Genomic DNA, 25,581 nt, shown 5'->3' with positions numbered 1-25,581 from the left:
GCGTGCACTCACACTGCTTTGACAAGCATCCCTAGCAGATTTTCTAGAAAATTTCTTTAGGAATTGATCTTACACAGATGTACAACTCATTGTTGTACATACTGGTGGGCTGGCTTATTTTCTCCTGAGATCGGATCTTGGTGCAGGCTGGCTTGAACTTGCTATGCAGTTGAAAGTGACTTTGACCTTCTCATTTTCTTGTCTCCACCTTCCCTGAGTACTGAGATTACAGGCATGAGCCCCTATGTTATCTATGCATTACTAGGGATCGCATCCCTTCTGTTAGACAAGTACACTACCAACTGAGCTACACCCCTGCCAGGGGACATATTAATTCTCAATTTGACTAACTTAGCAACAGTTTAGCATCCTACCCACAGGACAGCGACGATATCATTGCATGCCTGTCAATAACTTAGCATTCTTTCTACCTTGTCTGTTTAACATTGGATGTTCTTGTCTTAAATTGTACTCTTGATAAACAATGTTCCAGTGACATTTTGATACTTCTCAGCCATTTAGTTTTCCTTTTTTTCCCCTTGAATTTCTACTTGTGTCCTTGCTCTTCTTTTTTCATTGTCTTTCTTTATTTGTTTTCATATATTTTTATCAGCTTTAGATATGGTAAATATCCACACCCGTTCTATCATGTGTCCATTGCTGAGTTTTGATGATTTTTAATGTGTTAAATTTTGTGATGATTTTCATAAGTCCTCTTCCAGATAAGAAGTCTTTCTCAGCAGATCATAACAATACTGAATTGCTCACCGTGTCTCCATGCTGAGACGGCTTTCCTAAATATGAATTATTGTTTCTGTTCAATTTGACTTCTCACTGGAGGTTATATTTTTTGACCTCCTTTTTGTCCCTTCGCATCTCCGGCCCGTCTCCACATTGGTCTGTGTTCCACCTTGCCTCGTTCTTCCTGAAGAGTGACTGTGTAACACTAGTGCACACCTACCTCCGTTTATTGACTGAAGCTGAGAACAGTTTTTGCTTTGCAGTTCCTCTGGCAATGAGCAATGTAACTTAAAGCCCATCTGTGTCAATAGAAGTCAAGGTGAGATTCTGGCATTAGAAAAATACATTCCCAACCATTAGAAAGACATCAGCATTTCTTATCAAGCTCTCTCTTAAATTATCTTGTAGTAAAAAGTCAAAGCATGTTCTCTTTTATTTTTCAGCTTCATCCATAAGCTGGGTTCTCATTAGCATATTTGCAAAGTGCAATTGTGTTCAGTGTTCTCTTTGGAAACCTTGGTTCTTTCAGGTGTTCAATGTAGTCTCCTTTGTCCTAAAGGTAAAAAAAAAAAGTTTTATTTTCTTAAAAACATTAGAGTGTATGCTTTCATGTTGGTGATGCATCCAATGCCTGGCTTGTTGACTGTTGTGGCCTCCTCTGCTCTTCTTCAGGGTAGTTATGATGACCCAGAGATGCGAATTTTACCTGGGTAGATCCAGATATGCATAACAGAATACCGCCTCACATGAGCCTTCCCTGCTTGAAGGGGTGTTAGACTGTGGTCGTATGCAACTGTGAACAAATTAGTCAAATATATTTTCTCTGATACTCTGAGACCAGTGCAAGGAACTAAAAAAATAGTGCTGAATAAGTCAAAGACACTGAGGTGCCAGCAGTAGGCATTGGCCCTTTAAGAACCCAGATATCCTTGGACTGCCTAGCAGACCCAAGCAATACTGGTCGTGGTATTTATGCACCAATTGATATTCTGTTCTCCGTTCAAGCAGAGAATTCTGATTTGTGAGTTTACCCCTAAACAAATAACCATCTATTTCTCAATTATGAGCTAGCATAGGATTTTTTTTTTAAAAGTATCCATGCCATACTTGGCACCCAACATGGGGTTTTTCCTATTTCCATCAGCCAAATAGTATCAGGTCCTAAGAGAGGGGTGTCTTGCATCTATTTCTGGCCATATGAATCAGGAACCTGGCAATGAACACCGCTGATGTGTGCCTATGTTTAGTCCCTCAATATATTTTTTTGTTAACGTCTACATTGTATAAAAGCACTATGATAGAGCCCATTTTCCTATTTTATAGGAATTTCTAGATGAAAAAGACAAAAAAAGATGCATTCATTTCAGGTTAAGAGTTAAGACTTCAGGCTTGAGACGTGATTTGGTGATGAAAAATGGTTGCTTCTCTCGTAGAGAACCAGAGTTCAGGTCCTAGCACCCATACAAGGTGCTCTGTGTAACTCTATCCCCAAGAGACCTGATGTCCTCTTGGCCTCGGAGCATCTGCATGCAGATATGTCATACACACTCTCATAGCACCCAGACATACACAAAATCCTCAAAAGAAAGAAATAGGAAAGCAAGAAAAAACACAAATAATAGAAATAAGTAGAGACTCCACCTGCACAAATGAGAGAAACACGGGCAAGACGCGGGTGTGTGAGCTGTCACAGAGACCGGGTGGTCTGCTTACAGGCTGGTGAGATTTGACTTGTTCTCTGCTGAAGCTAATGGAAAAACAATGGGAAGAATTGCCTGTGCCTTTTCATTAGACCAAATTCATATATGTGATAGAGTGAATGACTCAAAGATGGAAGATACTTGTGCCCTATTCAGAACAAAACCAGTCTCGGGCAGTGCCCATCTGAGTAGTAAGGCTGTCTGCAAGTTTAAGAAAGCTGCCTCTTGTGTTAAGATTTCTGTGTGTGCAGGATCGTGAAGAAGTCCTTGTCTGTCATCTAATGCACTGGGTTTAAAAGAAACAAAGCGGAGCTCTGATGGTGAGGAGTGATGTCTGTCTCAACCCAGGCTTAGACACTTAACCACTAGACACCAGAGTGGTGTTCAGAAAGTGGACAGTGGCGTGTCTCAAGCCTGGTGAGGAGGGCATCTTGAGAATCTACAGATTCTTACAGACTTTCAAAAGTTTAATTTTTTTTTAATGATAAATAATCCTTATTGCATGTAACTTTACAAAATTTTCTGTGATAAAAGTCAAAAGGTATTGTTTTTAGGAAAAGAATGGAGATTAAATCATTTTGTGTTGATAAGAGTCATTTGATCCTTGAATTTTGTTCATATGAACATTTGAGAATTTCTCTTTTCTAGTTTTAAGAAATCTGTATTATGGAATATTCAAGTGTAAAAATCAGTCATTTGATTTTTATTTCTCTTTAAAATTTTATTTTTTATTTTAAATTAATATTAATTTCACATATCAATGTGTTCTGCGTATTTCTATACATGCACACAGCATACACTTATCACTCATTCCCATTCCCTGACTCTCATCTCATCCCAGTTTCTAATCATCACTCATCTACTTCCAGTGGATATTTCATAGCTTTTATATAAGAGAATGAGCGTGGCATGTTTGACACTGTATCTGCCATATTTGTCCAACATAATTGTCTTGATTATTTTGTTATAAATGAGGCTCTTACTCATTTTGAAAAATTGTATTTATGAGTGTGTGTGAATACACACACTCATGCTCACAAATACATATAACAGTGTGTTAGTGGAGCTAGGTTCACAGACTCAAACCTAGGTTATCAGCATGGTGGCAACTGCTTTTCCCCAATAAGCCATCTTAAGGCTTTCCTTATGGTTGAATAATAATTGTTCTTGGGTGAGATGGCCGTTCATGGGCACCTAGGGTGATCCCATACTTTAACCATTGCAGGTATGCTTTAGTAACTGAGTATACAGGTTTCTTTGGTGTATATATTTCATTCTCTTGGACACATACCTAGAAATGTATGGGGAAGGTTAATCATACAAATCACAGGGTAGCATTCTTTTTAGTTTTGGGGAGAACCTCCACATTTCTTCATAGTGACTGTGTTAATTTATATTCTTACTAATACTGAATTACTGTTTTCCTGTGTCACTACTAGTATCTGGTGTGTGTGTTTCTGTGTACGTTTTTGAGTGTACACACTTTTTTATTTTTGTATTTTGAGACAGGGTGTCTCTATGTAGCGCAGGGTGACCTTGAACTTGTGTAGAGCCCCCTCTTTCAGTGTAAGTACTGAGAGGGCAGGCTTGCAGCACCATGCCTGCCTTCATTTCTCACTTTAAAAATAGTTATTCTAGCAGGAGTCACATGAAGTATCATTATTTAAATTTGAATTTTATTGATGGTTAATGATATTACCCCCTTTTAATCCCTTTAAAATTAAACTTCTATTTAGCATAAAAAGTAAGGGTGTTTATTGTGTCACTTTCATATATACATATGAAAAATACACACATACCTATATATATGTACATATATGTAGAATACTTTGTTTTCATTTTCCCTCCCTGCTGTCTTTTCCCATAGCCCATCTCCCCCTCTTGATGGTTCCTCTTCTTCCTTCCAAATAGTCTCGTTTACTTTTGTGTCACAAATCTTTTGTAAGCCTGTCTTGTTTCTTGCCTTCTTTAGACCCCTTCCTCTCCTCTTACAGTCCTTTCCTCCCCGCCCCCCCCCCCACACACCTGAGAGTTGCATATCAGAGAACGTGCAGTATTTTTCCGAGTCTGGCTTATTCCACCTAACGTAACTATTTCCCTTCCTTCCACCGTCTTTCAGGTGTCCTCATTTCATTCTTGACAGCTAGATACAGTTCTACTGTGTATGCACAGCACAAACTTCTTTAGCATTCCTATGCTGATGGATATCTAGGCTGGTTCCATTTCCTGGCTACTATTAATAGCCCCGTAATAAACATGTCCATGTAAGTGTTGCTGTTGTATGTTGATTTAGAATCTTTTTGTTATGTATCCAGGAGCGACAGAGCTGGAGTGAACAGTTATTCTCTATTTAGTTTCTAATTGACTGATTTCCATAGCACTTAGACCAGGTACCCCTTTCTCCACATTCTCACTAGTAAACATCCTTTCCTCCGCCAAACTCATCCTGACTGGGCTGAGGTGTAATCAGAAACAGTTTGGATTTCGGCTTTAAGGGTGTTGAGCATGCTTCACATATGTGTTGGCCACCCGTGTTTCTGCCTTTGAGAAACATCACTTGGTCTATTTATTGGTTGTGTAATTTGTTTTGTTGCCATTTAATTTTTAGGGTTTTTTATAGTTTCGACATATTAACCCTCTGATGACAAAAGTATCCTTCATCCTATACTCTGTGCTCTCACTTTGCCGACAGTCTTCTTCCTGGTCAGAGACCTTTGTGTGCTATGAATTTCCATGTCTTACTTCTTGATGTTGTTTCCTGTGCTATCCAAGTTCTTTTCAGAGTGTCCCTGCTTGTGTCTATGCCTTGAAGTGTTTTTTCTGTTTTTTCCCCAGTAGTTTCGGAGTCTCGTGTTTTACACAAAGGTCTTTGATCCATTTTGAATAGGTTTTTCTGCAGCATGAGAGAGTTGGATGCCATTTCATTCTCTTCCATAGAAATACCTGGTTTCCTCACCCGAGTTTGTTGTAGGGCTCTTGTTCCGTGACTGTTTTGACACCTTTGATGAAAATTGAGTGACTTCGGTTGTATGGGTTTGCTTGTGTGTCCTCTGTTGTATTCCTTTGGTCTCCACGTCCTGTCCTTTGCAGAACCATTCCACTTTTGTTGCTGTGACTCTGTGGGGTGTGACTTCAGATGAGGCTTTGGTGCCTCGAGCATTGTGCTTCCTGTTTAAACTGCTTTGGACATTTGGATTTCTTGTGCCTCCATCCCCACAGGAGCATTTTCCCCCTCCAATTATGTGAAGAATGTTGTTGTCCTTTTGGAGGCATAGCAGATAATTATTGGTGACAGAGCTATTTTTACAATATTAGTCCTGCTGATCTGTAAGCATGGGAGATCTTTCTTTTGGGTAGTGATATCATGTTCTTAAGTTTTCCTGGTGGAGGTTGATTGCCACCTTCTCTAGGTTTACTCTTAGATGTTTCATGTTTTGAAGCTATTATGAATAAAAACTCTCATCTCTTTATGATAAAGTTTGTTATTAGTATATAGAAAAGCTAATGATCTTCATATAGTGGTATATGCTATTAATTTGCCAAAAACTGTTTAGCAGATTTCAGAGGTTTGTTGTGGGTCTGAGGAGTCTTTTAAGTAGAGAATCATGCCATCAAAAGTAGAGATAATCTGACTTCTTCCTTTTCTGTTGTATCCCTTTTATTTTTTTTCTCTTGCCTTATGGCTCTAGATAAATCATTGAACACTGTATTGAAAAAAAAAAAAGACCCAAGCCAAGGCCAGTTGTTAGTAGAAATGCTTTCAATTTCCTCTGCTTGCTTATAGTATTGTCTACAGGTTTGTTATATTTGAGTTTTCTTGTGTTGAGATGTGTTTCTTTTCTGTTCCGAGTTTCATTTATTATGAAGCTACGTTGGGTCTTGTCACCAATCTTTTCTCTCGGTTTAAACAATCATTGGATTGTTGTTGTGAAGTCTTTCATGTCCTGTTGTGTGTTCATTGAATTGTCTGTGGTGAATCATTCTTGCATCCTGAATTGAAACCCAGTTTGGCTGTGATGTATGATTTTCTTGTGTTCTTGAATTCAAGTTGCAAGACTTGATTGAGCATTTTTGCATCTATGTTCACCAGAGCATGTAGTGTGCAGTTCCCCTCCTCTGCCATGCTCTATTGGTTTTGATAACATTCTAACTCCCCTGCCATAGGGACACAGTGAGTTCCTCCCTAGCTCTCCCTTGTTCATCTAATCTTCTTACAAGCTGATTTCTCCCTTGTGCTCTTGACGCCGAGACTTCTTTTTTTTTTTTTTCTTTCTTTGAGTATAGCTTTTTTCCTAGCTCTTCTGCTGTGCTGGGTTGGTGGTCATCTGTTTTTGTTTGTGCTAGGCCTGATGTGTCCTCGTTTTCCCTCCAAGTTGAAAAGATAGCCTGGCTGGCTATAATATTCTTGGTTAGAGATATTTACTTTCACAGATTGATATGCACATTCTCTTCCTTCCTGGTTTTTAGGGTTCCACACATTACTTGTGTTATCCCAGGTGTTTGCCTTATTAGGTGAGTTTGATATATATATATATATATATAGACTATAGTGTTTTGGTTCTTCTCTAGCAATGTGTGTTTAGATTCTAACTTTCCCCCTTATATTTGGATGCCTATGTTTTGTTTTTGTCTAAAATGTGGCAATTTTCTGCTCTAATTTTATTCAGTAGATACTGAGATTTAAAACTAAAGATATAAAGTATCTTCTATACTGTGCATTTGTAGGTTTGGTATCTTGATCCATATCCCAGGGTTCTTGGACACCACAGTAGTCAGACTTATCTGTTTTTAATTTATTGCTATCTCTCTCTCTCTGTGTGCATGTACATACATGTGTGGTTTGTGTAATACATGTGGTTTGTGTGTATTGTATGTATGTTTGTAGTTGTGTGTATATGCATATACATGTATACATGTTGTTTGCATGCATATGGAGGCCAGAAATAGGTGTTGGCTGTCTTCCTATTTGTATCTACTTTATGTTTTGAGAGAAGGTATCTCACTGAACCTGGAGCTCACTTATCCATCTGCCTGTGCCTTCCCAGTGATAGGACTGGAGGTGCTTGCTGCTATGTCTTGCTTTTTGGTGGGTCCTGGGATCTCAACTCATGCTCACATGGTAATCACTTCTCCAACTGAGCATCTCTCTTGCCCATTTATTCATATTACATATAATATATTCACATTGTTATATGAATGTAGTATTTCCTAAACCTTATTCTCCATTCCTGTGATATTTTGACAAAGAATATGACTGCTTTACCCTTGTCCTGAGAACTTAGGCTAAATTTTGAAGTAATGGGCTAATATTCTTTGGAGAAAATTTCAAGACAATCTAATATTGACTTTGTCACATGGTTTTTCAGAATCTTTATAACTCAGGTCTAGAGTTAAAAAGAGCAAGTGGTACAGAAAGAGATAAAAAAAATTGTACAGTTTTAGAGATAAAAATGGCACTATCAAGATTAGTGTTACATTCAAGGTCTGTGCTGGAAAAGGGGCTACAACATTGTTAAAAAGATTCACACCACTAAGGAGATCAACACCATAAAGGAGGGACCAAATCTTTGCTGGAATGATGGAAAGATGCCCTCAGGGCAAGATCCCACCCAGGTAAACTTCCAGCTTGTGAAAGGAAAGAAAATGCATGGGGAATTCTGCTCCTAACTACCAGCAAACAAAACCTGCTGCAAGTGTGATCCAAGAGTTCGGTCTCAAGTAGGTAACCAAACTTGTCCACTGTCTTCAAGAGTCATGAAGGATACACTAACAAAGTGGTTGCAGAACCTTCCTCTTTGGTTCAGGAAAGCCACCATGACCAGGAAATGCGTGGTAGAGCAGTCCCTGTGTGGGAACCCCAAGAGTTGAAGAGGTCCTGAGAGGCACTGCATGATGTCATGAAAGTAAAGCCCGACTTGTATTAGAAACACCATGATGTCAGATGTTAGGGCTGTGGGATATCTACCAAGGAGAGCTGCGCACAGGGAGTAGAACCAGCCTAAGAGAGATGCGGCACCCTGCAGGTGGCAGAGTTATAATGGCACAGACATCTAAGTCCTTTGTCACCAGACATGAAGTTACAGGATTTCAGTTTTACTTTGTTCCTTCTTTGTGCTCTGACTCTTCCCTTTTGGAAGGGTAACTTACATTCTGTGCCCGATTATGTTGGAAGTATGTGATTTCTTTTTGATTCTACAGGGTGTTATAATTAAGAGATTGACTTGAATCTCAGAAGAGATTTTAGAATTTGAATGTTTAGACAGCACTGTGATAGTGAAAGGTTATGGGACCTTTTGAAGTTGAACCAAATGTATTTTATATGATGACATAGGCATGGGAGTTTGGTGTCAGAGATGGAATGTAGGGACTTGGGCATTTGAATGAATTCCTGGTCCCCAAGTGGTGCCTGTTTGGAGAAGGATTAGGAAGTGTGACCTTGTTGAAGGAGAGTATGTCACTGGGGGTGAGCTTCAAGATTTCAAAATACTGGCACCATTTTCAGTTCACGAATAGAGAGGTGAGCTGTGAACTCTGGCTCAAACACCATGCTTACGTGCCTTCTGCCATGCTTCCTGCTGTGGTGGCCATGGACTTTTATCCCTATGGGGCCATAAAACCAACCTTCTGTAAGTTACCTCGCTCATGGTGCTTTATCACAATAGAAAAGTAACTAAGACATTATCGGATTCAATTTTTAAGTTTTGCTCATGATTTTCACATCTATATCAATGAGAAGTAGTTGGTTAGAGCTTTCTCATCATTTTTTCATTGTCTTTAGAACTGGGATATTGCTGTCCTCAGAAAATGAGTTCAGCATCTTTCAAAGATGTCATACAGACTTGATTAAATTCCTTCTTAAAAGATGGGTAGCAGTTGCCAGTGAATCCATGTGAGCTTTCTCTTTTGTGAGTAGATATGAGTAAGCCTCCTCATGATGCTCCTTCTTGTTAGATTGTGTCCTTCTCTATTTCTGTTCTAGCTTGCCCATCAAGTTGATGGAACTATGCACCCTGTTCCTTTACTGTCTGCTTAGCATCCATGTTCCCATAGTGATACTTTCTTTTCTACTTCTGATATTAATGTTTCGTGTCATTCCCCTTTTTTGCTTTGTCTAGCTAGAGGCTTTATAATTTTATTGATCTTTTCAAAGGACAAGCTTTTGGTTTGGATGATTTTCTCTGTTAATTTTCTGATTTTCATTTCATTGATTTTTTTTTTTTTGCCACAATTTTTACATTGCCTTCCTTGGATTCAGATTTTTTCTTCTCTCCCTGCTTCTGTAAGACTGAGTTTTAGGTGAGTGATTTTAGAGCCCCCTTCCTCATCTTTGCCATCCCTCATCATTTCCTTTGTCTTCTTCCTTCTCTTTCCTCCCACTCTCTCTCTCCCTCCCTCCCTTCCTCCTTTTCTTCCCTGTCCCTCCTTGGACTAAGGGCTTTTCATAACACTGATCAAACACTCTATCAGAGACCCCCTTCAGATATGACCTTGATATATAGCTCAGGCTGGCTTTGAACTCACAATCCTGTGGCCTGTCTCCCAAGAAATGTCATTATAGGCACACAATTCTTCATCTTTCAAAAGTTATATTCAGCATCATACATTTTTCTCTAAATACTGCTTTTGCTGTATTTCAGTTTTTTTAAAAAATATTTTCATTTTGTTCAAAATGACTTTTTATTTTTTATAATGTTTTTTTATTAATTTTTTCATCCCTCCTCAAATTCTTCCTGTCTTCCCCTATATTTTCACTCACCAACTCCCTTCACTATTCTCTCTCCCCCTCCCTCTCCCCCTCCCTCTCCCCCTCCCTCTCCCCCTCCCTCTCCCCCTCCCTCTCCCCCTCCCTCTCCCCCTCCCTCTCCCCCTCCCTCTCCCCCTCCCTCTCCCCCTCCCTCTCCCCCTCCCTCTTCCCCTCCCTCTCCCTCCCTCTCAAAGCCATGAGAGGGCTCTGTGTCCTTTGGGTATAGACTAGCTTTGGGAACTCATACCTGGAGCTCATCTTCAGACGGCAGGCTTGGATTCTATGTGGTTTCAGGTTGATGCACTGTGAGGGGTAACTGTTAGATTGGCAGGTAGGGAAGGGGAACGGCCCTGGGGTTGTCTAGTAAAGGTTTCAAGTTTGGCTCTGTGCATTCCCTGAGCCCAGTGGTGGGTAATATGGCTGACTGTTGTTGGAAGGCTCAAAATGCCATTTCACTTTTATCTGAGATTTCTTTTTTGACCAGTGTTATTTAGACTCGTTCTATTCAATGCCTTACTATTTGGGGGTAGTTTTAAAATGATTTTTTTTATTATAACATGCCGGTTTAGCTTTTGTTGTGGTCTGAGAACAGATATTGCTGACTATCAATTCTATAAAGCCAGTTAAGGTGTATTTTATGGTTACAATTTCTTGTACTTTGGAAATGTATTCCATGTATTAGAGAAGAATGTTTTGTGCTACTAATGGCTGGAGTCGTCTACATAGAGATGTTCATTTTGTACAATGACTGGTGCCTCTCTGTTTACCTGTGTCCCCACTGACTTTCTGCCTGCTGGATTTGCCCAGTTTCGGTAGAGACATGCTGAAGTATTCTGCTATAATAGCAGAGTTGCTGTTTCTCCTTACAGTTCTGTCTGTTTTAATGCTCTTTCTAGATGTGCCCACATTCTCATATGCTTAGCTGGTATTAGGTGTATACATACTAAGTGTTCTTGGGAGATTATTCATTACATTTCTGGGATTATCTGGTATCCCTGGTAACTGCTTGGTCTTACATTGGCTCTTTATGAATTAGTATCTCTTTATCTTTTCTAGTTTTGGTCTATTATGTCTTTAGGTTGTAAGTGTCTGTTTATTATGGACTTCTTCAATAAAGCATATCTTTTATTTCTTGATCTATTCCAACAATCTCCATCTTTGTTCATTTAGGCCACTGATAAATACATATGTAACATATTTGCCTCTGTGCTCTTTATTCTTGCACTATTTTTAGATCTTTGCTCTCATTCTTAATGCATTATTAAAAATAATAAAAATACAGCTTATTATTATTATTTACTCTGGAGTTAGAAATCTATACCAAGTGCTAAGCCAAGTAATGTTCCTGGAGAGCATGAATACCTTATGACATTCAAATAATCATGTGTTTTCCTGTGTACCTTCTTATTTGCTTTATTTATGTCTAAAATTGAGCACACACTTGCTACCACTAAAGTTCATAAGCTGCCAACTGCTGAAATAATTAGAAAAACTAAAGTTTCAAATTTGCTTTCTTCAGTGTCGTTTCAGAATCCGCATAGATCTGAAATTCTGGTCTTTATTACTTTTCTTTAATGTTCTGCATCTATTGCTTATGTGTGTGGACATGTGCATGCCACAGCTCTTTTGTGGAAGTCAGATGATAATCAAGTCTATTCTCCCCTCTCACCAAGTGGGTTCCAGGATCAGAATCAGGTGACTAGTCTTTATGGCAAGTTAGCACCTTTACTTCTGAGCCATTTTGCTGCTCCTTTTAACTTTTTTCTTAATTTGTGAATTTTTGAACGTTGTTTTCAATTTCATTTTTTAATTTAAATCCATCCATAAGCGAGTCCCCAGGAAGATGCTTAATTGGTGATTGGGGAAATATGGCAAGTTGGGATTAGAAAAAAAATTACCTTCCTCTCTGGCTCTGATTCCTTTTGTCTTAGTGTCTCTGCCTACATTAGAAGATAGAGAGATCAGAAACATCATATCTACATCTAAGTAGCCTTGATATTTAAGTATTCTATCATCCATCTATCTATCGTCTGTTGGGCATCTGTCTGTCGGGCATCTGTCTGTCGGGCATCTGTCTGTCGGGCATCTGTCTGTCGGGCATCTGTCTGTCGGGCATCTGTCTGTCGGGCATCTGTCTGTCGGGCATCTGTCTGTCGGGCATCTGTCTGTCGGGCATCTGTCTGTCGGGCATCTGTCTGTCGGGCATCTGTCTGTCGGGCATCTGTCTGTCGGGCATCTGTCTGTCGGGCATCTGTCTGTCGGGCATCTGTCTGTCGGGCATCTGTCTGTCTGTCGGGCATCTGTCTGTCTGTCGGGCATCTGTCTGTCTGTCGGGCATCTGTCTGTCTGTCGGGCATCTGTCTGTCTGTCGGGCATCTGTCTGTCTGTCGGGCATCTGTCTGTCTGTCGGGCATCTGTCTGTCTGTCGGGCATCTGTCTGTCTGTCGGGCATCTGTCTGTCTGTCGGGCATCTGTCTGTCTGTCGGGCATCTGTCTGTCTGTCGGGCATCTGTCTGTCTGTCGGGCATCTGTCTGTCTGTCGGGCATCTGTCGTCTGTCTGTCGGGCATCTGTCGTCTGTCTGTCGGGCATCTGTCGTCTGTCTGTCGGGCATCTGTCGTCTGTCTGTCGGGCATCTGTCGTCTGTCTGTCGGGCATCTGTCGTCTGTCTGTCGGGCATCTGTCGTCTGTCTGTCGGGCATCTGTCGTCTGTCTGTCGGGCATCTGTCGTCTGTCTGTCGGGCATCTGTCGTCTGTCTGTCGGGCATCTGTCGTCTGTCTGTCGGGCATCTGTCTGAATATCCATCCCATTTGTCTGGCCATCTCTGTCTAATTATGGATGAATGAAAAGATGTCCCCAGGCTGAAAGGCAAAGGTAGGGTGTTCTGGGAACATGTTCTATCTCAGACCATGGAGGAGGCTGCCTTGAGCAGTCCTCTGAATAAGCAGAAGCAAAGTGCAGAGCCCTGGACTAGAGAATGGGCAGGAAGAGTGAAAGGAGCTCTGTGTGTTGTTGAAAGTGCCTAGAATTTGAGCTGCATTTCATTCGTGATAAAACCTCTGTTGATATGTCTTGAAGCTAGAGTAGTGAATACTGAGAAAATGAGTACAGTATCAGGCAAGGTAGGAAAGATTAATCTTGGCTGAATGCGGCTTCAGGAGGGCGTGTGAGAATTACCTTGTTGTCAATGAAGATTTTGTCCATCAGAGTCAGTCTGAGTTGGAAGTGCTGGGGACCCTCAGAAGCACAGGGTTGGGTAGCTGGGGCTCTAAAGCCAGTGGATTTATGCAGCATATGGAACAAGGCAACCCTTCATGGGAGAGCTGTTTATTGGTTTCTAAGTGCTTTTTCTGCTTTTTGCTAGTGTCTTTCTTCATTAGGCTTGCAAGCAGAGTTTGAGAAATAAGATGCTCTGCTTACTGAGTCCTGTCGTACATTAACAGCCTAGCCTAGCATTAGGGCTTTGGAGCAGAGCCATGCATATTGTAAGAATATATCCTCCATGGGGCCCGGAAGATCTTTGCCAGGGGAGGGGACATGCACATCGGGAAGTTCTTCCTGAGATGTCATTAAGTTGCAGATCAAGTCTCTGAGCTTTTCTGCACACATTTCAAGTTCTTGGAAATGTGCACAGATCAAGGAGAGGTGTGGGCTAAGGTGGTAAGCAGCATGGCTCTCAGCCAGCAGCAGAGATTGTCTGTGGGTTATTGGGGCATATTGCTTCCTTTTTTCACCTGCTGCTAGGCTGGGCTGTGCCTAGGGAAGCAGGCAGTACCCTACAGCTTGCCAAAAGCTTCCTGCTTTTGACTTGAAAGCCTGGACCTGTTTCTTAGCTGCCCTTTGTATACTTTGGCCTGGAACTCAGGGTCCTTCCCTGTGTCTCCAGCGGCTATGTGTTCTAGTGCAGGTTCTAGCAATGTGGAGCTCGGGAACATGGAGACATGGCAGGCAGGAGAGCCGTCTCTATGCAGGGGCTTCCTGCTGTATGGGCATCTCACCCAGCGCTTGGCTGTGACTGCAATGCCTTGCAGAGTGCAAGCACTAAGTTTCACATGCATCATCTCATTTCGTTCATTTAAAACTTCTGTTTCTGGTGCTGGTGGTGGAACTTAGAGCCTCACCCATCTGGGCAAGTGCTCAGCTTGCTTGCTTGCTTGCTTGCTTGCTTGCTTGCTTGCTTGCTTGCTTGCTTGCTTGCTTCCTTCCTTCCTTCCTTCCTTCCTTCCCTCGCTCTGTTTCTCCTTCCCTTTCCCTCTCTCTCCCTCCCTTTCCTTCTCTACTCCCTCCCTCTGTCTCTTTCTCCTTCTCTTTCCTTCTCTTTATCCCTCCCTTTCCACTCCCTTCCTCCCTCCCCCTCTTTCTTTTTCTTCTTCTTTTGATAGCCTTGAAAACAGGACACCTCATTGTTTTACACCCTTCTCTGAGTAAATTGGGGTACAGAGAAACTATGCCATTTGCCCAGCTGTCGTACATGAGCCTGTTTATTGGACGGCCCCTCGGCAGAGTCCTTCCTGGTCCCTCTCCTGGTCCACTTCCTTCCTCAGGAGAAACGATAGGTGATGATACAGTCCAGTTCTATTCCAGGCGATCCCTTTCATTGAATAGTGTTTTATTGTACTTTCAGAATGTTCTAGCCATTGAACCAAGGTTCAGAAATACAGGGAGGCTTGGTCCTATTGGATGATGGCTGCCTGGCTCCTCAAGGGCAGGTGCTGATGGGTAAATTGTTACACAGCCCAGCTTACCCACAGCACCAGGTCAGAGGTGCGCTTGCTGCCTGGCTATGGACTGGCACACCTTGTGGCTGTGGAGGCAGTGGCAGTAATGAGCTGTAGGACTGTCCCTGGTAGATGCAAGTAGGGCCTACAGTGTGAAGGAGCGAATGGAGCTTCCACCTCTGAGGGACACCTGCAGGGCTTGGCAGTGACAGTCCAGACTGTAATTTGTAGCACAGGTTCACTGGCACCCAAAGGGGGGAAGGACAATTTGGGAACCCAGCTGGACAGAGATGAGGGCCTGAGGCTCTCGGGGACAGAGACCAGGCAGTGGGCTAACTCCAAGGTGCCCAGCAGGGCTATGTGACTGCATTAAGCGGATCCGGTCTGGGGCTTGGTTAGTTTTGGAAGTATGGCTGAGGGACAATACAGAACCCCCGATGTCTGAAAGGACGTGGGAAACAAAATGCCCTTTGCCAATCCTGGAAGGGGGTCCAGATTGGCTGCAATGGAGAGCCACAAAAGATTGCTGTGAGAAATGCTGCGGGCTTGCAATTCCAGTCCTTTGACCTCACCTGCCGTGGCAACAGCTGTGCGTGAAAGGATGGGCAGGAAGGAGCCGCCTGGCTAATTAGTACTGTAAAGCGGAGTTCCAGTCTGCAGTTCTGAAAGTTTCTCCTTTCCTTTATCTTCTTTTTTAAATGCCACTAAGACAGTGATAAAAGGCTGGGTGGAATTCCACCGTCTGGGTGAGCGGAGAGTCACTCTGAGAGATGCTGACTTAAGCGCTTGCTCGCTCCCTCCCTCAAGAGGTTGCCTCCTCCTGTGCTAAATAGTACCAAAATAAGCATCTCAAAATGGCACACCTAAGCTCTTTGTTCATTCTTCATCATGGATTTGAGGAAATCCTGCAGGGAGGGGGACCATTTATTTAGAAGGAGGGTGGTGGGTGAGGAAGGGATGAGTGGAAGCAGGGATAGCATCTGTATAATGGACAGCAGAGGCTCTAGGACCTTTTGTACCTCTTAGAGCTTGCCAGGTTTTGTACATCTCACATAGATGTGAGCAGTCTGCCTATGCCTTGGATTTTAGGGTGGGCTGAGTAACAGTGGAACCTTCAGGGTCTCTTTATAACCACTGCCGCCATTGATGGCAGGTCACAGTGGGGTAGCTGGCCTTTGTGATACAGCAGAATCTTAGCATCCATGTCTTCATCCCTCCCACATCAGTTTCCATTGAAGATGTTGAGTAAAACGATGGAGTTAAAAACAGGAAGCAAACTCAAAACCCCAAAGCGTTGTTTATATTTTTAACTGTGCCTTTTAGTTTTCAGGTTCGTTCATTTTGTAATAAAAAGAGGCCCAAACCCACCCAGAGTTTGGAGTGAGCCCTGCGATGCTTGGAATAGCAGTTGGAATAGAAACTCGCGTTTGGGGGTGCTCAAGATGTTATTGGTTTTGCACTTTGCAGAACAGCAGGTGTTATTACAAAGTGTGGGGAATTTTATACACAACATGAAAGCAGTGGATTGCATGAAATAAATCTGAAGAGAAAGTTCATATCCCAAGTCTCCGAACTTTAAATTCATGCTGTATTCTACAGATGAGGACAGTTTCCCAATTGCTGTGTTGGTATAGTCAGCCAGAAACACGTAAAAAGACCGCGGGGAGGAAGCGGCTGAGACACTAAATTCTTCTCAGTCTAGAGACATCTAGGCTCCACATCGACTTTCTGTAACTGTGGATTTCAGAGTTAACTGTTTCAGCCAGAAGTCTCTCTACAATGCAGCTCCATAGGTTAATGGCCATGGTATTTCATAAGAACACATTGTAGCCTGCAGTTTTTGTCTATTGGGCTTTGTCGTTATGTCTTCTGGAATTGGCTGGCCAAGGGTCTCCTTGTAGAAGTATCTATAGACTTTAAATCATGGTCAGGGGCTACTCACAGAGATCTGTCCCCAGGTCAAGTGGAATGATCATACTTGGTCTTAAATGTGGGCTAGGGCTTTCAAGGTGAGCATGGAGAAGAATTTGTGATTAGTTAGGGGTCTAGGAAGTGATTCTTTTCACAGGACCATAGAATAGAAGCATTGGAGCTATAATTGAGCAGACAAGGAGTCCAGAGAGGAGTGCTGGGCTGCTCTCAAGTTCTAACAGAGGCAACATTTTTCTTCATCTGGTGTACTCCTCTTCTGGCTTCTGGGGACATCTGTTCATCCGCTGCCAGAAGAATGTGGATCCTTTAGCTACTGTCTGCCAGTGTCCCTGCTTCATTGGTAGGTTTTTGTTCTTGTACCAGCTCAGCCAGTATCAGTGATAGCACACACATCCATCAGTGATGAAACTAACTGGTTAGCCATCTGAGTGCCACTCTGCAATACAGACCCATAGAGGAGACACTTAGACATTTAGGAAGAAAGACCTGCCTGGGTTGGGAACCACTATGCCCATCAAGGAAGTCAGAGTTGAAAAGATGAAGGTACTATGTCACAAAGATGTGTTTTACCATTGGGAAACTAAGGCCTGTACCATTGTCACCATGTGATTTCAGTTCCAAAAAGCATCCTTGTGGGCAGGGGGCTATGTACTTTTTCATTGCCTTTCTCCCAGTTTGTTCAAGCTAATGGAAGAAGCCTGAGATAGATGCTTGACTTCTACCTTAGTTTGAGGTTTTATTGCTGTGAAGAGAAACCACGAGCACTGCAGCTCTCATAAAGGAAAACATTTCTTGGGGCTAATCTGTTGTTTCAGAGGTTTAGTCCATTATCATGGCGTGAAACATGGTGGCATGCAGGCAGACATGGTGCTGGAGAAGGAGCTGAGAGTTCTACATCTTGATCTGCAGGCAGCAGGAGGAGACTGTGAGCCATGTTGGGTGTAGCTTGAGCATATAAGACCTCAAAGCCTGTATCCATGGAGTCACACTTCCTCTAACAAAGCCATACCTCCTGATAGTGTCATTTTTTATTTTTATTTATTTATTTTTATTTATTTTTTTATTGAAAAAAAAATTTTCCGCCTCCTCCCCACCTCCCATTTCCCTCCCCCTCCTCCCGCCCCTCTCCCCCTCCCCCCACTCCTCTTCTCCTCCCTCTCCAGTCCCAGGAGCAGTCAGGGTTCCCTGCCCTGTGGAAAGTCCAAGGTCATCCCCCCTCCATCCAGATCTAGGAAGGTGAACATCCAAACTGTCTAGGCTCCCACAAAGCCAGAACCTGAAGTAGGATCAAAACCCCGTGCCATTCTCATCCATTGCTGGTGGGAATGCAAACTTGTGCAACCACTTTGGAAAGCAGTGTGGCGGTTTCTCAGGAAAGTTGGGATCAACCTACCTCTCCACCCAGCAATACCACTATTGGGAATATACCCAAGAGATGCCCAAACATACAACAAAAGTATATGCTCAACTATGTTCATAGCAGCATTGTTTGTAATAGCCAGAACCTGGAAACAACCTAGATGTCCTTCAATGGAAGAATGGATGAAGAAAGTATGGAATATATACATATTAGAGTACTACTCAGCAGTAAAAAACAATGACTTCTTGAATTTTGCATACAAATGGACGGAAATAGAAAACACTATCCTGAGTGAGGTAAGCCAGACCCAAAAAGAGGAACATGGGATGTACTCACTCATATTTGGTTTCTAGCCATAAATAAAGGACATTGAGACTATAATTCGTGATTCTAGAGAAGCTAAATAAGAAGGTGAACCCAAAGAAAAACATATAAGCATCCTCCTGAATATTAACCTTCATCAGGCGATGAAAGAAGACAGAGACAGAGACCAACATTGGAGCACTGGACTGAAGTCTCACCATCCAAAGGAGGAGCAGAAGGAGAGTGAGCACGAGCAAGGAACTCAGGACCGCGAGGGGTGCACCCACACACTGAGGCAAAGGGGTTGTTCTATCGGGAACTCACCAAGGCCAGCTGGCCGGGGTCTGAAAAAGCATGGGACAAAACCGGTCTCGCTGAACATAACGGACAATGAGGACTACTGAGACCTGAAGAACAATGGCAATGGGTTCTTGATCTTATTGCATGTAATGGCTTTGTGGGAGCCCAGGTAGTTTGGATGCTCACCTTAATAGACCTGGATGGAGGTGGGTGGTCCTTGGACCTCCCACAGGGCAGAGAAACCTGCTTGCTCTTTGGGCTGAGGAGGGAGGAAGACTTGATTGGGGGAGGGGGAGGGAATGGGAGGTGGTGGCGGGGAAGAGGCAGAAATCTTTAATAATTAAATAAATTAATTAATAATAAAAAAAAACCCGTGCCATTGTCCTTGGCCTCTCGTCAGCTCTCATTGTCCGCCATGTTCAGAGAGTCCGATTTTATCCCATGCTTTTTCAGTCACAGTCCAGCTGGCCTTGGTGAGCTCCCAATAGATCGGCCCCATTGTCTCAGTGGGTGGGTGCACCCCTTGTGGTCCTGACTTCGTTGTTCATGTTCTCCCTCCTTCTGTTCCTCATTAGGACCTTGGGAGCTCAGTCCGGTGCTCCAGTGTGGGTCTCTGTCTCTATCTCCATCCATCGCTAGTTGAAGGTTCTATGGTGATATGCAAGATATTCATCAGTATGGCTATAGGATAGGTTCATTTCAGGTTCCCTATTGTCAGGTGCCCAAGGAACTAACTGGGGACATTGCCCTGGGCATCTGGTAGCCACTCCAAGAGATGCAGGGCTGATATGATAGTGCCATTTCTTATGGGCCAAGCATTCACACCTGAGTTTATGGGGGCCATTCAAACCACTACAACTACCAACCACCTCATAGGTGGGACCTAGGATATTTTGACTAGAAAAACACTCTATAAACTGAAATATGGTGTGTTTGTTCTTTCTAGGTATACATCACATTACAGTTAGTAGCATCAATGGAGAAATATGCTATATAGTATGTTGCTCTATGGTATGTTGAGTCAGTGAGTTTTCTGGAACACTTTAGGCATGAGCTGGGCATATCCTAATACCCCTAATGCCAGGCGAGCTGTCTTCATTCATGAGAATGTACTTGGTCTATAGATAAAACTAGTGAGACTTTGGCCTACTGCTGAGCCCAACTGCAGACCAGCCATGATGGATCAATGGGTTTTATTAAGTGATATTTATATTTGAGTCTGAAAATTTCCATGAAAGGTTTTATTTATTTATTATAAGCCTTTTGACTTTTGATAACTTGGCTAGCAGTTTTCCAAGGAAAGCACTTTGATGGAAACAGACATTTTTGCTTTGGTGAATAATAATACAAGGCAAGGGGAGAAAGAAATGTATTTTGTCATTCGCGGATGGTCGCTCAGAGTTGTCCTTGAGCAATGCATAAATCTGGGGCAGACAACACAAATATGTGTTTCTACCAAGATAGCAAAGGAGGGACCAGTTTGTCACACTTCTACAGAGGTGACAAGAGGCATCTGGCTGGATGGTAATTCTAGTTGTCAAGTCTTGGGAAGACCTCTTCACCTGGAGAAGCCTCGGGGCTAGGAAGAAGTCAGATAAAGTGCTCTGTCCTCAGTCTGGTGGCTTTAGGCTGGCTGGGGACACTCCGTGTCCTGAGCAGCTCTTTTCCTTTGGAAATGTTTGAGTGTTGGAGAGGAGATGAACTGTTAGCAGAGCTTGAAGCACCCCAGATGGAAAATCCACAGTGCCTGAGGTGGAGAAGCACACTCGTGGAAGCATGGGAAGGGTGCTGTCACTCACACTGTTGGGGGGTCGGGGACTGGTCAGCTTCAGGTCATTGGAAAGGTGGCGCTGCATGTGTGTCTCTGGGTTTTTTGGCTTCCTTGAGCTCCCTCATGGTGGACAGCCGGAGACTGCAGCTCCTCCCGATGCACGCACTAGATCTGTGTTCTCTCTCCAATGTCTGGTCTATTCTTTTATTTGGCACTGAAGGAGAAGCAAGGTTTGTGTCTTACCTTGGGATCTTTAAGTTAACGGACTCATTTTTCAGGCAGTTTTAGCTTTACAAAACAATTGAACGGACAGCAGAGGTCCTCTAGGCATGGTTCATCTCTTTCTCTCTGGGGTTGACATCTTATGTGATGAGTGAGGCACATTTGCTGGGATCGGATATTTGCGGCCTCATGAATTTCTTTGTTACCATAAGAACTCACTTTGTGTGCGGGTGCGTTCTGTGGGTGTTCCAGCATCCTAAGACTCTTCCCCACCCCAATTGCCCCTTAGGGTCCATGTGCTCATGTTTCTCTCCCTCTCCCTGCCTCCTCCTCCCTCCTTTCTCTTAGGCCCTTGCAACCATTGATCATTTTACCAGCTCCACTGTTTTGTCTTTTCTAGAATATTATGTAATTGGACTATTTAAGTATATTTTTCTGATTATGAAAGAAATATAAGGCCGAACCACTTGAAGTTGCCAATATTTGGTCACTTTTCACTTTCAGAACATCAGTTTCACCCAGTTCAACACAGTTTAGGCTCCCAGCCTGTAGCTAACATACAGAAATGCAGAAAACAGAAAGGAAAATATAGGATGTTTATTATTATTATTGGTAAAGTAACACAGTATTCATCTGAGATTGTTTTATGTCCCAGGGTCCGTCTAGACTTGATTGTCCCCATACCTGGTCCCATCCCAATCCTGTCTTTTATCCCCGAGGAGGTGATGTCACGGTGCACCTGTGGTGTGGTCAGCACTGGAGTTCCACGTGGACTCCAGGTGTGGTCTCTGAACTCTTTGAAGACCTCTCTAGGGACGCCCTACCAGCAGAGCTTTTCAATCTTCAGGACCCAGAGAAGACCTTGGAGTTCTCGGACTCAGGTGCAAAGCCGAGGGACCTGCTGCGCAGTGGGATGGAAGGCGCTCTTCTCAGCATAAGAGCTACACCAGGCTCCAGGCTTTTGCTCTGGGTTCCAGAAGCCAGCAGTGAGAAGTTCAGACTGTGGTCAGTCTCCAAGGTACTTACTCTGCACATCTTGGTCTCATGTCTGTCTTCACTCCCTGCTGCCTCAGCCTGGGCATGCAGCCAGTGCTGAGGTTCATGGGGCTGTGGTCGTGGGGGTCCCCAAATGGCTCACCTGTCGGCTTCTATTCTCTTGTGGTTTTGGGTGTTGGCCAAATCTGTGCTTTACTCTACAAGGTCTGGGCACTTACCCTTCTCCAGCAATCTGGGGTGGCCCTTCTTGGATCCTCACAGGGAGAAGCTAACTCCTCTCAGGGAAGAGGAGCACAGGGTGTCCTGGCACAGCTGTCCCAGCTACAGTGGATCACCTGCTGAGGCAGATGTGTGAAGACGTTGGTAAGCCATGATCTGGAGGAGGAACGAGAGCTCCTTTCTACTAGGAAGAATCAGCTCCTTAGTGCTTGGGGCCCTGCTCAAAGATGAGGAATTCCAGTACATGGCAGAAGAGGAGTAAACCAAGTGACAGACAGCTGTGCCGTGTGGCCATGCAGCTGCTCTCAACTCTTCTAACTTCCAGGTGGCTTACGCTCTGCCCTATCCACTTGTGCTGAACACACCGCTTCTGTCAACTCCAGATGTCTCATTTTCTCCTCCCTTCTCTTTAGCCACCTTGCCCACACCTCCCATTTTTCAAGTACAAATCAACAACCCAAGTGTACGCCCCAGCCATCTTTCAGATTATTCACGCTGTGAACTAGGCCTAGGTATCCTAAACACCCAAGAGACATGTTCCAGATGACCAGGGCCTGCTCCTATGCCTTAGGGCCCACTGAAATTGCTGCAACTTGACAAGTACCAACCCCGTTCGTCCTGCCTCTCTCCTGTGGCAATCGAAAGAAATGTTCTTGCCACGGAATGTACCTCTGCCACTGTGTGACTAACCCAGGACCCTCCCTGTGGATGCGTACGCCGCTTCTTGCACACCATGGTTAGACATGGCCTGCTTCTTGGGAATTGGGAGCAATGAGCCATATTTTCAGTGGCCATCATTTCTTGACACTAGACTTCTTATAGGGAAATTTTCTGTGCATGCACCATGGAGCCAGGCCTGCCTGCATGATTCTCATGGATTGAATCCAACAAAACTCCAGTGGGTAGGGGGGCAAGAGATTTGGTGGAGAAAGGTCATGAAGGTCACTAACTTGGAGCTGAGAATTTGGGGATGTGGCAGTAATGAAACTGGAGTTTGTTGGGTATATTCATCCCCATATCTTTCATAAGGTGTCATGAATTGATCTGTTCTACAGGGTCTACATATTTTCCACACCATTTTTATTAGTAATCACTTGATAAAGGTGTTTCACTTCTTGCCTGAAATGGGAATCATTTTTTTTCCTATAGTTTTATTTAAGTATATTGAGATGCAATAGCCTACTTCTTAAAGTCGATTTTGGTTTTCTGTACCTATGAAAGCATGGCTTTGGTAAGAAAGGAAGCTCGTCCCCTCTTGCGTCTCCTGTCCCCAGCTCTCCCTCTCTCCACTGCCTGAACTGTAGGTGACATGCCCTGTTACAGTAGATGACATGCTGTCTTTCAGAGGCATGATCAAAAGGTGTGCGGTCTCTGTGTCTAGCTTCTTTGACTGCAGAGTCGTGTGTGTGTATGTATGTATGCATGTATGTATAACTGTGTGTTAGTTAGCTTTCCATCACCATAGTGTAATAAAGACCCAATCAATTTTTAAGAAGGAAAAGGTTTATTTTGGCCATCATTTTGTAGGTTTTCTTTCGTAAGTGAGCAGTATCATTGGCTTTGGACCTGTAAAAGGCAGCATATCACCACGAGAAAATGCAGGGGACCCTCATGGTTAGGATATAAAAATGAAGAGGCTGGGGTCTATTAATTTATTTTAGGCAACACATCTAATAGATTAAAGACTGATCCATGTTCCACCAAGTTCCATCATCTTCCGATGACACTGGCCTGGACAGCGTGCCTTTAACACGTGTTCCTTTGGGATATGTTATAGATCCAAACCATATTAATACTGTTGTGTGTATCAATACTTCATTCCTTATAGTGTTTTTTTCCAAAGGTAATATTTTTCTAGGTTTTATAGTTAGTTCTGTGAGTGTCCACTACTGAATTAATTTTGCATTTTTGTCAAAAAATCAATTGATGTATGTGAATCCATTTCTGCCCACTCTGTTTCACTTATCTGTTTTTCTATATTGATATCATTCTTCAGTCTCTTGATTACTGTAGCAGCAATAGTGAGTACAAGTTCTTGTGCTTGCTTGGGCTTTTCTAAATACTTTCCACCATTCATTTTAAAATCAGCTTCCCAATTTTTATGTTTTTCAAAAGATGACAGATTTTGATCAGAATTACATGATCTATAAGTAATTTGTAGGCAAATTAATATCTGTATAATACTAAGCCTAATAATCTGTGCGTATGGCATACCTTTCCATTTACCCTAATCTTCTTTAGTTCCTCTTGTACTTTGTTTTTGGGCAACACCTTCATTTTTCATATTGTTAATGCTGTCTATCACAAATGACCTTGATTTAAGGACATTCCTGATTGTTGCCACACAATTGATTTTGCAGGCTTATTCTTACACCCTGAGACAGTACTAACTCATCAAGGTACAGCAGCTTTTCAAAAAATTCTATGGTAGTTTCTGCTTTTACTAGCTTGTTTGTGAGGTAAGTTTTCTTTCTTTACATTTATAGATTTGGAAGATTACTAACTAATAATAAAAAGCAAAACATATTTCTTCGGCACTTCTACAATGGGAGAGTCATCCACCATCATCTGCCAATGGCAGGCAGAGGAGTGGGGAGGTTTCCAGTAGGGGAAAGAACAAGAAATTTTGGTGTCTGTTCAGGATTCTGTGGGTGTGCAGATGTCTTGGGTGGCTTCACTGAAGGTGAGGAAATCCATGATTAGTTTTAGATGTAGTTTTTTCTTCCAGTTGACATTCAGTGGAAATGGAGGTAAAGTTAGACAAGCTATCAATAATTAATCATGTCCTGGCTTTATGAAGCTGATTGCTATACAAAATTTTTAGCTTCTTTTGGCTACAGACTGCAGCTTGCCTTTCTGGGCTGGTTATTGTGAACCATAGGTTGGTTTCTTGGGCCCCGCGTTGCAGGTCTGACATCTGCTTTCCTATGTAGTTGAACCATTGCCTGTCTTGCATCATTCTTTCAATTTGCAGTCTGAATGGTTTTTTCTCGATCACTAGTCTAGAACCACACACAAGGAGTTACGGCATCGGAGAAAACAGTACCCCTTTAACCATAAAGTAGAGCGTGAACCCCAGGCTTTCCTAGGCTGAGGATGTTTACTGCTATTCCTACTTCTTAATTTTGCTGTTATTATTGTAACCTGTGTATGTAGGATGCTTGCGTGTTTCTGAAGATTCTCCTGACTCTCCTCTCATCTTGCTGTGGGAGTGCTGGGGTTGCAGACACATATCAGTGTATCCATCTTTACATGCTTGGATTATGGGAACCTGGATGCAGATCTTCACGCCTTTGCAGCTATATTTACTCAATGACCCTCTCCCAAACCCCTATTGCTACTTTGATCAAGGTGCTCCCCTCTCTGCAACCAGGAATTTATGCTGGATTTTCTTTCGAGAACATTGCAGTGGGATTTGGAATTCCAATGGCTTATTTTTAAGTGTTTATCCCACCCTTGTGTTCTTGAGATAAATTTCCTTTGGCCATGATTTATTATCTTTTTGACACATTGTTAGAGTTGATTTTAAGAATTTTTCACAATCTGTACTCATGAAGAAAGTCGTCTCTTTATTT

The 25,581-nt window shown here is 42.8% G+C and overlaps 1 protein-coding gene across 5 annotated transcripts in view; it reads left to right on the top strand.

Annotated features, from left to right (window-relative positions):
• Window positions 1-25,581, top strand: part of Zmat4 (zinc finger matrin-type 4) — a 349,005-nt gene that overhangs the window by 89,571 nt on the left and 233,853 nt on the right. For 3 of the 5 annotated variants that reach the window (XM_057752098.1, XM_057752100.1, XM_057752099.1), the window contains exon 3: window positions 21,639-21,809. The exons of the other annotated variants lie outside the window; for them this stretch is intronic. In XM_057752098.1, the coding sequence (XP_057608081.1) occupies window positions 21,639-21,809 (171 nt within the window). The remainder of the gene's footprint in view (window positions 1-21,638; window positions 21,810-25,581) is intronic. 5 annotated transcript variants of the gene reach the window in all.

The sequence above is a fragment of the Chionomys nivalis genome, chromosome 20 (genome assembly GCF_950005125.1).
Source record: "Chionomys nivalis chromosome 20, mChiNiv1.1, whole genome shotgun sequence".
Lineage (NCBI taxonomy): Eukaryota > Metazoa > Chordata > Mammalia > Rodentia > Cricetidae > Chionomys > Chionomys nivalis.
The sequence above is the reverse complement of the archived record's forward strand: the minus strand, read 5'-3'. Positions and strand labels throughout refer to the sequence as shown.